Source organism: Polistes dominula, unplaced genomic scaffold, assembly GCF_049000335.1.
Source record: "Polistes dominula isolate Pdom_NZ unplaced genomic scaffold, Pdom_raw_medaka contig_78, whole genome shotgun sequence".
NCBI classification, from domain to species: Eukaryota; Metazoa; Arthropoda; class Insecta; order Hymenoptera; family Vespidae; genus Polistes; species Polistes dominula.
In genome coordinates this window covers 3,775,161-3,789,385 of record NW_028301042.1, presented here as the reverse complement: position 1 = coordinate 3,789,385, position 14,225 = coordinate 3,775,161, and the positions used below count along the sequence as shown (strand labels likewise).

General features: G+C 23.6%; 2 protein-coding genes across 4 annotated transcripts in view; one reads left to right on the top strand and one right to left on the bottom strand.

Annotated features, from left to right (window-relative positions):
* LOC107071373 (uncharacterized) overlaps positions 1-14,225 on the bottom strand; it is a 146,038-nt gene that overhangs the window by 111,294 nt on the left and 20,519 nt on the right. The window lies entirely within an intron of this gene.
* Positions 7,923-11,226, top strand: LOC149031764 (putative E3 ubiquitin-protein ligase makorin-1). 2 transcript variants are annotated; one of them, XM_089174996.1, is made up of 3 exons: positions 7,923-9,091; positions 9,166-9,326; positions 9,564-11,226. In XM_089174996.1, the coding sequence occupies exons 1-3, from the start codon at positions 8,619-8,621 to the stop codon at positions 9,575-9,577; spliced, it is 648 nt and encodes a 215-aa protein (XP_089031122.1). In that variant the 5' UTR covers positions 7,923-8,618; the 3' UTR covers positions 9,578-11,226. The 2 variants fall into 2 exon arrangements, with proteins under 2 accessions (XP_089031122.1, XP_089031121.1); XM_089174995.1 differs by having other exon boundaries at positions 9,166-11,226.

Sequence of the window (14,225 nt, the reverse complement as noted above, 5' to 3'; positions counted from 1 at the left end):
AGAAAAATATTCTAAAATGTTGTTTAAAATTTTTTTTCTGATATATCTGATAATCATTTCATTTTTTTGTAAAATATTGCTGACAATACAATTATTATATTCTATATATTTCATAATTGTTAATTACAATATTTGCAAAATAAATAAATTAATATTAATTTTTCAATAAAATAGAAACATTTTTAAATAGAAAAGAAATACCACGTATGGTAAAATAAAAACAGACCAGGCACCTCCTTTCTTTATTTCGACCGTCGGTTCGTTTGGACCTTATACTTTTGTCGCATACCTACGTGCTTATCTCTTTTTATTCCTTTTACCCTTCTATCGCTCCTACCTACAAACATTTCGAGTATCGAAAACATACGTGTCCACGCTTTGTAGTATGCAGTCGCACACAAACGCACACATATACAACCAGAAGCGATGCCTACGAAGCATAGCATAAAGAGGAGACCGAGAATAGGAAAAACTCTTTTTTTTTTTATATTTAAAACAATTTTATTTTTAATTTCTTTTTTTCTTGTTACTAATTTTGCTTTAATCCTTTTTTTTCATTTTTTCTTTTTGAACACATTATATTTACTAACATTTTTTTAAGGTTTTTTTGTAATTTGTTTTAAAAACGTTTGTTATTGCAAATATTTTTTTTTTAGACGTTCTTTGAGATTTGTTTTAAAAATGTTTGTTTTTTTTATATTTTTTTATCTTTTTTACTTCTTTTTTTTGTACAAATTTTTTTTCTGCAAATAACTTTATTTTTTTTATTTTTTTTTTTAATTATACATGTTCTATTTTTTTCGATGATGAAAGTGAAGCATTTAAACTTAACGTGACGAAAATGTCAATGATGAATATGCTTTTTTTCTGAGAGTTAATTTTATAGAAATAACATTTTGATTTTACATTTTTTTGTATTTTTTTCTTTTTTTGTCGTTTTTGATTTTGTTATTTATATTTTTTTTTATCTTTGTTGCTTTTTTTTTTTGTACAGATTTTTTTTCTGCAAATATCTTCTTTTCTTAGTTTTTTCAATTAAACGTTTTTTTTAATTTTTTTTTGAAAACGTTTGTATTTTTTTTTTTATTTACTTTATTACTTCTTTTTTTTTTGTACAGATCTTTTTTTTTTAATATTTTTTTCTTTCGTTCTGTTATTACAATTTTTTTTTGTAATTTTTTTTAAAAGTTTTGATTTGTCTAATATTTTTTTTAACATTTTTTGTTATTTGTATTAAAAATGATTGTTTTTTTTCTATTTTTTTTTTTTTTTGTCTTTTCTACTTCTTTTCTTTGTACAGATTTTTTTTCTGCAAATATCTTTTTTTCTTAGTTTTTTCAATTAAACTTTTTTTTTTAATTTTTTTTTGAAAACGTTTGTATTTTTTTTTTTTATTTACTTTATTACTTCATTTTTTTGTACAGTTTTTTTTTGCAAATGTCTTTTTTTCTATTTTTTTTTTTTAAATTTAAACTAATTTTATTTTTCATTTTTTTTTCTTGTTTACTAATTTTGCTTTATTAATTTTTTTCATTTTTTCTTTTTGAACGCATTTTTTTCTTGCTAATATTTTTTTCGGTTTTTTTTCTAATTTGTTTTAAAAACTATTGTTTTTGCAAATATTTTTTTCAAAGCATTTTTTTGTGATTTGTTTTAAAAACGTTTGTTTTTTTTTTTATTTTCTTTTACCTTTTTTACTTCTCTTTTTTATACAGATTTTTTTTCTGCCAATGTTTTTTTTTTTTGTTTTTTCAATTAAACTGTTTTTTGCAATTTTTTTTTGAAAACGTTTGTATTTTTTTTTTTTATTTACTTTATTACTTCTTTTTTTTTTGTACAGATCTTTTTTTTTAAATATTTTTTTCTTTCGTTCTGTTATTACAATTTTTTTTTGTAATTTTTTTTAAAAGTTTTGATTTGTCTAATATTTTTTTTTCCCATTTTTTGTTATTTGTATTAAAAATGATTGTTTTTTTTTATTTTTTTTTTATCTTTTCTATTTCTTTTCTTTGTACAGATTTTTTTTCTGCAAATAACTTTATTTTTTTTTTTTTAATTAAACATTCTTAATTTTTTTCGATGATGAAAGTAAAAGCATTTAAACTTAACGTGACCAAAATGTCAATGATGAATATGCTTTTTTTCTGAGAGTTAATTTTATAGAAATAACATTTTCTTTTTTTTCCTTTTTTTTTTCTTGCCGTTTTTGTTTTTTGTTTTTTTTATTTTTTTTTTTTTTATTTTCTTTGTTACTTCTTTTTTTTGTACAGTTTTTATTTGCAAATATCTTTTTTTCCTATTTATTTTTTATATTTAAACTAATTTTATTTTTAATTTTTTTTTGTCTACTAATTTTTCTTTATTAATTTTTTTCATTTTTGCTTTTTGAACACATTATTTTTGTTAGTATTTCTTTTAACTTTTTTTTGCGATTTGTTTTAAAAAAGTTTGTTTTTTTATATTTTTTTTTTTTTTTTTTCTTCTTTTTTTTTTACAGATTTTTTTTCGGCAAATCTCTTTTTTTCTTTGTTTTTTTAATTAGACTTTTTTTGTAAGTTTTTTTGAGAACGTTTGTTTTTTTTTCTTTACTTTATTACTTCTTTTTTTTGTACAGATCTTTTTATTAAATACCTTTCCTTAGTTTTTTTAATATTCCTATTTTTTTAATTTCTTTTAAAAACCTTCGTTTTGGCAAATATTTTTTTTTTTTTAATTTTTTGTGATTCGTCTTAAAAACGTTTGTTTTTTTTAAATATTTTTTTTATATCTTTTTTACTTCTTTTTTTGTACACACTTTTTTTCTTAGAATAATTTTTTTTTCTTTGGTTTTTTTAATATAACTTTTTTTTGTAATATGTTTTAAAAACGTTTGATTTGTCTAATATTTTTTATTAAACATTTTTTGTTATTTGTATTAAAAATGTTTGTTTTTTTTTATTTTTTTTTTATCTTTACTATTTCTTTTCTTTGTACAAATTTTTTTTCTGCAAATAACTTTATTTTTTTTTTTTTTTTTAATTAAACCTTCTCTATTTTTTTCGATGATGAAAGTAAAAGCATTTAAACTTAACGTGACCAAAATGTCAATGATGAATATGCTTTTTTTCTGAGAGTTAATTTTATAGAAATAACATTTTCTTTTTTTTTCCTTTTTTTTTCTAGCCGTTTTTGTTTTTTGTTTTTTTTATTTTTTTTTTTTATTTTCTTTGTTACTTTTTTTTTGTACAGTTTTTTTTTGCAAATATCTTTTTTTCCTATTTATTTTTTATATTTAAACTGATTTTATTTTTAATTTTTTTTTTGTCTACTAATTTTTCTTTATTACTTTTTTTCATTTTTGCTTTTTGAACACATTATTTTTACTAGTATTTATTTTAACTTTTTTTTTGCAATTTGTTTTCAAAACTTTTGTTTTTTTATATTTTTTTTTATTTTTTTTACATTTTTTTTTGTACAGATTTTTTTCCTGCAAATAACTTTTTTTTCTTTTGTTTTTTTAATTAAACTTCTTTTTGTAATTTTTTTTGAAAACTTTCCTTTTTTTATTTACTTTATTACTTTTTTTTCGTACAGACCTTTTTTTTTAAATATTTTTTTCTTTAGTTTTAAAAATATAACTTTTTTTTGTAATTTTTTTTAGAAACATTTGATTCGTCTAATAATTTTTTTTCACCATTTTTTGTGATTTGTCTTTAAAATGTTTGTTTTTTTTATATTTTTTTTTTATATTTTTTACTTCTTTTTTTTGTACAGATTTTTTTTCGGCAAATCTCTTTTTTTCTTTGTTTTTTTAATTAAACTTTTTTTGTAATTTTTTTTGAGAACGTTTGTTTTTTTTTCTTTACTTTATTACTTCTTTTTTTTGTACAGATCTTTTTATTAAATACCTTTCCTTAGTTTTTTTAATATTCCTATTTTTTTAATTTCTTTTAAAAACCTTCGTTTTGGCAAATATATTTTTTTTTTTAATTTTTTGTGATTCGTCTTAAAAACGTTTGTTTTTTTTAAATATTTTTGTTATATCTTTTTTACTTCTTTTTTTGAACACACTTTTTTTCTTAGAATATTTTTTTTTTCTTTGGTTTTTTTAATATAACTTTTTTTTTTAATATGTTTTAAAAACGTTTGATTTGTCTAATATTTTTTATTAAACATTTTTTGTTATTTGAATTAAAAATGTTTGTTACTTCTTTACTTTCCTTTTTTACTTCTCTTTTTTATACAGATTTTTTTCTGCCAATGTTTTTTTTTCTTTGTTTTATCAATTAAACTGTTTTTTGCAATTTTTTTTTGAAAACGTTTGTTTTTTTTATTTTTTTTTTTTTATCTTTGTTGCTTCTTTTTTTTGTACAGATTTTTTTTCTGCAAATATCTTCTTTTCTTAGTTTTTTCAATTAAACTTTTTTTTTTAATTTTTTTTTGAAAACGTTTGTATTTTTTTTTTTATTTTCTTTATTACTTCTTTTTTTATACAGATCTTTTTCTTAAATATTTTTTTCTTTCGTTCTGTTATTATAATTTTTTTTTGTAATATGTTTCAAAAGTTTTGATTTGTCTAATATTTTTTTTTTAACATTTTTTGTTATTTGTATTAAAAATGATTGTTTTTTTTCTATTTTTTTTTTTTGTCTTTTCTACTTCTTTTCTTTGTACAGATTTTCTTTCTGCAAATACCTTTTTTTTTTTTTTTTAATTAAACATTTTCTATTTTTTTCAATGATGAAAGTGAAAGCATATAAACTTAACGTGACGAAAATGTCAATGATGAATATGCTTTTTTTCTGAGAGTTAATTTTATAGAAATAACATTTTGATTTTTCATTTTTTTGTATTTTTTTTCTTTTTTTGTCGTTTTTGATTTTGTTATTTATATTTTTTTTTATCTTTGTTGCTTTTTTTTTTGTACAGATATTTTTTCTGCAAATATCTACTTTTCTTTGTTTTTTCAATTAAACTGTTTTTTGCAATTTTTTTTTGAAAATGTTTGTTTTTTTTCATTTTTTTTTTTTTATCTTTGTTGCTTCTTTTTTTTGTACAGATTTTTTTTCTGCAAATATCTTCTTTTCTTAGTTTTTTCAATTAAACTTTTTTTTTTAATTTTTTTTTGAAAACGTTTGTATTTTTTTTTTATTTACTTTATTACTTCTTTTTTTTTTGTACAGATTTTATTTTTTTAATATTTTTTTCTTTCGTTCTGTTATTAAAATTTTTTTTTGTAATTTTTTTTAAAAGTTTTGATTTGTCTAATATTTTTTTTTTAACATTTTTTGTTATTTGTATTAAAAATGATTGTTTTTTTTCTATTTTTTTTTTTTTTTGGTCTTTTCTACTTCTTTTCTTTGTACAGATTTTCTTTCTGCAAATACCTTTTTTTTTTTTTTTTTAATTAAACATTTTCTATTTTTTTCAATGATGAAAGTGAAAGCATATAAACTTAACGTGACGAAAATGTCAATGATGAATATGCTTTTTTTCTGAGAGTTAATTTTATAGAAATAACATTTTGATTTTTCATTTTTTTGTATTTTTTTTCTTTTTTTGTCGTTTCTGATTTTGTTATTTATATTTTTTTTTATCTTTGTTGCTTTTTTTTTGTACAGATTTTTTTTTTGCAAATATCTTCTTTTCTTTGTTTTTTCAATTAAACTGTTTTTTGCAATTTTTTTTTGAAAACGTTTGTTTTTTTTCATTTTTTTTTTTATCTTTGTTGCTTCTTTTTTTTGTACAGATTTTTTTTCTGCAAATATCTTCTTTTCTTAGTTTTTTCAATTAAACTTTTTTTTTTAATTTTTTTTTGAAAACGTTTGTATTTTTTTTTTTATTTACTTTATTACTTCTTTTTTTTTTGTACAGATTTTTTTTTTTAATATTTTTTTCTTTCGTTCTGTTATTACAATTTTTTTTTTGTAATTTTTTTTAAAAGTTTTGATTTGTCTAATATTTTTTTTTTAACATTTTTTGTTATTTGTATTAAAAATGATTGTTTTTTTTCTATTTTTTTTTTTTTGGTCTTTTCTACTTCTTTTCTTTGAACAGATTTTCTTTCTGCAAATACCTTTTTTTTTTTTTTTTAATTAAACATTTTCTATTTTTTTTAATGATGAAAGTGAAAGCATTTAAACTTAACGTGACAAAAATGTCAATGATGAATATGTTTTTTTTCTGAGAGTTAATTTTATAGAAATAACATTTTGATTTTTCATTTTTTTGTATTTTTTTTCTTTTTTTGTCGTTTCTGATTTTGTTATTTATATTTTTTTTTATCTTTGTTGCTTTTTTTTTTGTACAGATTTTTTTTTTGCAAATATCTTCTTTTCTTTGTTTTTTCAATTAAACTGTTTTTTGCAATTTTTTTTTGAAAACGTTTGTTTTTTTTCATTTTTTTTTTTTATCTTTGTTGCTTCTTTTTTTTGTACAGATTTTTTTTCTGCAAATATCTTCTTTTCTTAGTTTTTTCAATTAAACTTTTTTTTTTAATTTTTTTTTGAAAACGTTTGTATTTTTTTTTTTATTTACTTTATTACTTCTTTTTTTTTGTACAGATTTTTTTTTTTAATATTTTTTTCTTTCGTTCTGTTATTACAATTTTTTTTTTGTAATTTTTTTTAAAAGTTTTGATTTGTCTAATATTTTTTTTTTAACATTTTTTGTTATTTGTATTAAAAATGATTGTTTTTTTTCTATTTTTTTTTTTTTTGGTCTTTTCTACTTCTTTTCTTTGAACAGATTTTCTTTCTGCAAATACCTTTTTTTTTTTTTTTTAATTAAACATTTTCTATTTTTTTTAATGATGAAAGTGAAAGCATTTAAACTTAACGTGACAAAAATGTCAATGATGAATATGTTTTTTTTCTGAGAGTTAATTTTATAGAAATAACATTTTGATTTTTCATTTTTTTGTATTTTTTTTCTTTTTTTGTCGTTTTTGATTTTGTTATTTATATTTTTCTTAGAAAGAACAAATCCATTGTTCGTTGATAAAAACTAAAGTTCGTGTAAATTTTCTCAAAATTAATAAATTATATTGAAATTTTTCGAATATCTAATCAGTAAACTTATATCTATCAGTATAAACTTATAAAATCAGTACACATGAAAGTTTGATGATGAATATCTTTTGAAAGACTAATTTAATCGCCAAAACATAAGAATCCATTTTTATAGAGCAGTTACTTTCCTACAAACATTTGTATTGCGCACTATTAAATAGTCATTCATTGTCGAGTTATAAACTTCATCAACAAAAAAGAAATTTGTCTTAAAGTAATCAAACTTATTAAATCTTCAATATCATTCAAATAGTGAGGTTTACGGAAAAAATATAAGATACCTTTTTCGTAGAGCATTAGATTTCCTACAAAATTCGTTCAGAACATTTTTCTGTACAGTAAATAAATGATGAGGTATGAATTTTATTCTATTGGACTGAGAAAAAAATAAAAAACTGCGATGCGGAGGATCTTCCTATTAAAATTAAGAGCTCATATTTGGTGAGAATTTTTTTAAGGTGTCTAGCAACCCATTTTTCCGTTGCACGTGTAGAAAAAAAAATAATTGATTTTTTGACCCACCCTAATATATATATATATATATATATATATATATATATAAAATTCCTTTAACTGTTTACAACCGTGTAATTAAAATCAGTTAAATTTAGCTAATATATGAATACTTAGATATCAGTTCATTTTAATGACGAAATGTCCGTTTTTCTAATGCTAATAAATATATTTTTTTTATTAGTTAGAAAAAATCTATACTTTTAGATTTTAATTAAATACTTAATTAAACTTAGAAAATAAAAAATAGTGTGTCAAAGTATTAAATTTTAATGATTTCATTATCATACTAATATAGAATAATTCTCAACTTGTATTTATGTTACATTTAGGTTTTGTGGAAAAGGCTGCTGCTGTGGAGGATGTAATAGCAAATTTCTTCATGTTGAATCTACTCGCCATCAATCAGGAACTTCTGAAGCAGAGATATTACCATCCAATACTTCTTGTCGCTTTTTCTTAATTGGCACATGCAAGTATGATAGTGCGTGTAATTTTCGTCATGACTCTGAACCTGCTAATGACGCATGTATACAAAACAATTTACAAGAGAGTTCTTCGATAAAGAAACATACTGTCCCTACTGCAGCTTCAATGCAGTTAAAAAATACGTATGTAACCTATACTCACTTATGTACAGCACACCATTCACATATTATGAACATAAAGTCTGCTGTCAACCACTATTGATTGACGTATCGTTGAATCTGTTAACACTTTGCCGACCGCTTACTTCTCGTTTCTTCGACTTTCGGCTGCCAACGTGAGATTTTAGTATGTTATTTTTAATGGTATAGACTTTAGAAATATACAAACATAAAAATCGATTTTTTTTACAAAATTTTACACTAGTAATGGCCCTTAAAAACGGCTGGTGAGGAGCGAAGTAATCCGAATTACTGCTGCCATCTTTAAGTGAAAAAATTTTTACGAAACGTACGGACGACAAAGTGTTAATATGGAGAATATCTTTCAATATGTTTAGAAAATATATTTTTTTGAAATAGTTTTTTGCCATTAGAAAATAATAATACTAGAATTATTTGTGTTTGCAGCATGAGAAGTATTTATGTGGATGAAAAATTGGTTAAAGCTTCTGATTTTTTATCATCGACTGTCTCATTAGTTGCTGGTTCTTCTACATCCAACAACGAATTGTTTAATACTTCAGGAACATCAACTAGTACATCCAAACCTATTCCATATGCTCAAGTTTTAAATCCATCAGTTCAAGCATTCGATCCTTCTGATATTCAACGTAGCAAAGAAATGTCTTGCGGCATCTGTTATGAAAAAATAATGGAAAAGTTACCAAACGAACAAACGTTTGGTATTTTGCCAAACTGTAATCATTGTTATTGTTTAAACTGCATTAAAGAATGGAGAAAAACTAAAGAATTTAAAATTGAAATAAGTACAGCTTGTCCAGAATGCCGTATTATTTCCGAATTTGTATATCCTAGTAAGTATTGGATTGATTCAAAAGAAGAAAAAGAAAAATTGATCATGGATTATAAAAATGCGTTAAGGTAAGAGAAATAAAAAAATATATTTTATATTATTCTTTTCTTTCCAAATATGTAATAAATTTTACTTATTGCAGTACCAAGAATTGTAAATATTTTAAAAAATATCGTGGGTTATGTCCACATGGCAATAAATGCTTGTGGTTACACGCTTTACCAGATGGTACTAAAATAAAGTTTGGTCCACGCCGTAATTCGGATAACGATGTCCTGCATTTATCATCCATGTTAAATAATAGTAAGTATAATTTATTATTAATTATACTAACTAATTAACAAAGTTAAAAAAGTATACTCGTCATGAGGAAGTAGCAGGATATTGTCATGACTAGTATACTCGTCCTGAGTAAAACTTAGTTATTATTTGCTATTTACATTATAACTTTTTTTGACAAACAAAACATATTCTCAAATTTATGTATGTGTAAGGAGAAATTAAATATTTGTAAATAAATATTTTTTTTTATTTTTTTAGTATGGGAAAATTAGCTAGAACTCAAATGGCATTGAACATTATATTTTCATCAAGGCTATTCAATACAAAGATTTGTATTGTAGTAGAAGAGGACCTATGGAGATGTATTCAAAAAAGTGTTTAACGTGGTCCTTCAATATCATTCCTTCAGGGTTACCTCAGTAAAAACAAAGAGAGCTTATATTAAATGTATCAATTTTCGTTAATTATATACATGAGAAACTTTATTGTACATTATTTTTATTAAAAACTATTTATTATGTATAGATTTGTTTTTATTTAATTTCTTAGTTTCCTATTCTATAAACAATTTAGCGTAGAATTATGAATTTCTACAATATTAACACTTGGGAAAATCAAAATATATATTCGTCGCATCAAATAAAGCATGTTATGTTCAACCAAAATTGGAAATATTTATTTATTGATATATATATATAATATTTCTTTAATGACTTTTCGAATTTATCTTTAATTTTTCTTTGAAACCGTATGCAGTTAATGTAGAAAGTAGTATTCGTACCTTAAATCAATTGTAAACATAGCCTTATGTAATTATTGTTTATCAACTAATTTTTTGTAAACAAGCAATACGAAGGTATTTTTTAAAGTCTTTAGAATACGTAGAATTTGTAACAAATAATAATTTACTTGCATAATTTATGCAATAATTTAGGAAAACAAAAATCAACGGAAATATCTAAGCATTAAATATTGATGTATCTCGCGCATGAATTATTCTATTAAATTATTATACAATGTTACAAAAACTAATATTCTAAAACAATAAAATACATTATCGTTATTTTTCTGTATTCTTTGCCAATTAAATGTTTTTACAAAAACTTTAAAGGCCTACTGTGTATGTGCGTGTACACGTCTTCTTCCCTTATAATTTATCTCTGTTATTTTGTCATGTTCTTAAACATATTTCAGAACAAAAATTTCTCCTTGGCCTAAAATAACATAGAAAACAAACTCACAAGAAATCGTTTTTTCTTTTTTGTCCGAATAGATCTTTTGTTGCTCAGAATTAATCATCAAATATATTTTTTTCTTCTTCTTGTTAAAAGAAATTTCTTTTATTTCGAATACCAAGCCACACACACACACAACGGTGGGAAGTCTTTGTTCTTTTGACAGAGCTCAAATAAAAGAAATACAAAAATTCATTCCTATTATAGTAAAAATTTGTCCTGAATAATGTCTTGAATTTCTACAGAAAAACTTCCAGATAAAGATTACTTCTCTATAAAAAGAAATCCTAATGAATAATAGCACCTCTTCATCATTAGATCTTTTCAAAAATTTCGATTTTCTATTGTGCCGAAATTCGTTACACTTTCTCTGGTAATATTTTATAATATCTTCTTATACTATTGATTTTGTTTTTTTACTACAGATGGGTTTGTCTACAGATTTTTTTCCCCACTAATCCTTTTTGATAGGCGTGGTCAAGCTTAGCTTCTCCCATTTTAGTGAGAGTTGGGCTTTCCCTACTCTGTTCTCAAGTTTCAAACGTTTTCGGACTAGCATTTTTAATGTCACATGTCAATCGAGGTCATTCGTTGTATTCATTATATTATTTAATTAATTTTTTATCATTTGTTAAATTTCTTTAATTTTTTTTCTTATTTCTTTTTTGCTAAACACAGACTTTTTACTGAAATTGCATATTTTATAATAAATATTCAAATAAATACAAAAGACTAATTATATAGTGAAAAATAAATATTGGAAAATTAGCTAGAACTCAAATGGCATTGAACATCATTTTCACCAAGGCTATGCAACAGAAAGATTTTTATTGTAGTAGAAGAGGACTTACGAAGATATATTCGGAAAAGTATTTGACGAGGTCTTTCAATGTCATCCTTTCAAGGATACCTCAGAAAAAATGAAAACAGTTAGTATTAAAAATATCAGTTTTTGTTAATAGTATAAATTAGAAATTTTATAGTGACTTTTATTTTCATTAAGAATTATATATTTATTATGTACATATTATGGATTTTACTAAAGTAAAATTCTCCGGCTTTCCGTAAATAAGACCAATGGGCAGCGGACAGGAAATAAACGGATAAACGTGGAAAGGCTTACCAAAAGGGGAAAACGGAACAAAGTATTAGTAAATTTACTCCGAATTATCTTTTAAACGGAATTGATAAATCTTTTTCCCTTCAGAACTAAACAAAAACAATTTGGAAAATCTGGATAAAAACAGAAAGATAGCATTTTTAAATGCACAAAAAATTCATAAACAAAATAAAGTTTATTATGATAAACATAAGCGTAAAATAACATACGAAGTCGGTGATCTTGTTTATATTCAGAACGGAAATCGTTTAAATAGAAAAAAACTGGATCCGGTCAGAGTGGGTCCGTTTAAAATAAAACATAAAATTTCGGATTTATTGTATGTTATTGACTCGGGATTAAAAACACCAGAGTCAAACGTGTATCATGCAAGTAAAATGATTCCCTATTTCCAAACTCCTGACTCCTGTAACGTATGTCAAAGGGGAGGGATGTAAGTTTGGTCTAGTCCAAACTATAGCGCGACACGTCAGAGGTCGTCCCTGCTCGACACTCATACCAAGCGAGATACGCGGCCGTTCGCACTCGTCAGTCGTAACTGCGTGATAACAGCAGAAACCACGTTGAGATACGTGGGAGATTCATGGCGTCTGTCGCTAAGCAATATAATTAAATTCAATTTATAGTAATAGTAAATTTAATAATTAATTAATAATTATATATTGATAATTATAATAAAGTCAAGCTGTACTTGTTGTTGATTCAGGTAAACCTGCGTACAATCTTGTATTATAATTATTCTAATCGCTTTTTGAATATGTATATAGTGTAAATATATTTCAGTTATTACTAGCATCAACCGCAGTACAATTTATTGGTGACGTGGTTTCCAAAATTCGTAAGACAAGGGAATTGTCTTATATATATATATTAGGGTGGGTCAAAAAAATCAATTATTTTTTTTTACAAGTGCCACGGAAAAATGGATTGCCAGACACCTTAAAAAATATCTCACCAAATATGAGCACTTAATTTTAATAGGAAAATCCTCCGCATCGCAATTTTTTATTTTTTTCTCAGTCCAATAGAATAAAATTCATACCTCGTCATTAATTGATTGTATAGAAAAATGTTCGGGGAGAATTTTGTAGGAAATTTAATGCTCTATAAAAAAGGTATCTTATATTTTTTCCGTAAACCTCACTATTTGAATGATATTGAAGATTTAAGTTTAATTATATATATATATATATATATATATATATATATATATATATATATATTTAAAAAAACGGTGATGGTAAGTCACCTTATAAGTATATATTTTCAGTGCATTAAATAAATATGTCTAATGGTTATTGTACCACCGGTGGTACACGTGGCACGGAACGTGTTAATTATAATTTATATTATTAATTTATGTTATATTTTATTATTTAATATAATTAATAATTATAATTAATAATATTGTTAATTATATATGGATTAGTAATATAATGGAAATTAGCACAAGTTCGCCTGGCTCAGTGAGGCAAATCACAGATCATCAGACTATTTCGATGAGTGAACATCGCGAACATCACGTACCGCTAATAACGATAGAAAGTGAAATTCATCCCAGGCAATCGCTACTGTGTAGTAATTAATTAAGTGGGTGCTTAACACATTGCGTACGGGTCACGAGATATCTCGTTTTTAGCAAATTGAACGTTGCGTACGGGTTACGAGATATCTCGTTTTCATGTTTTTTTTAACCGTTTGAGTGCCACGGGCTTTTCTCATTTCCTGATCGAAACTTGCCAAGCGGCGCGATAGCGCTTGTTATATTATATTTTTATTATTTTTTATATTATTTTTTTGTTATTGTTATATTTCGCGCCTGCTGTAATTATGGGCTTCGCAGCTCAGAGCGCTGCAGTTTTCAAGACAGGACAGAAGAAGCGCGATCGCGCCGCTTGGCACTCCTCATCAGAACCTGTCGCTAGATGAAGCCATGATCCCTTGGCGTGGAAAATTAAAATTTAAAACATACAATCCACGGAAGCTCACTAAATATGGAATACTCGTACGAGTATTATCGGAGAGTCAAACGGGATATATATGTAATATAGAAATTTATTGTGGACAAGGCAAAAAATTGCAAGACACGATAACAACGATTCTTACACCGTATTTCGGATATTGGCACCATCTTTATATGGATAATTATTATAATACTTTGAACATTACTGAATTTTTATTACAAAATAAAATCCGAATATGTGGCACAATACGCGCCAATAGATTGCCAAAATGTTTAAAAACAAAATCGTTGAACCTAAAAAAAGGGGAGAGTATTTTCAAACGGAAAGGTGATATTTTGTTACAAGTTTGGAAAGACAAGAGAGAAGTGAGAATGATTTCAACAATTCACAAATTTGAAATGGTTAAATGCACGGGAAAATATAAAACCGTACAGAAACCGAAGCGCATTGTTGATTATAATTTAAATATGAACGGTGTGGACCTTGCAGATCAGTATCTGTCGTATTACTCAATATTGAGAAAAACAATTAAATGGCCTAAAAAGGTAGTATTATATCTCGTCAACTGCGGCCTGTTCAATGCATTCAAGATTTATAATTC

What these genes read in the sequence shown, in the direction of transcription:
- LOC149031764 (XM_089174995.1), top strand. Translation starts at nt 8,619, where the DNA reads ATGAGAAGTATTTATGTGGATGAAAAATTGGTTAAAGCTTCTGATTTT. An exon ending in GATTATAAAAATGCGTTAAG is followed by an intron (nt 9,092 to 9,165) that starts GTAAGAGAAATA and finishes TACTTATTGCAG; the next exon opens with TACCAAGAATTGTAAATATT.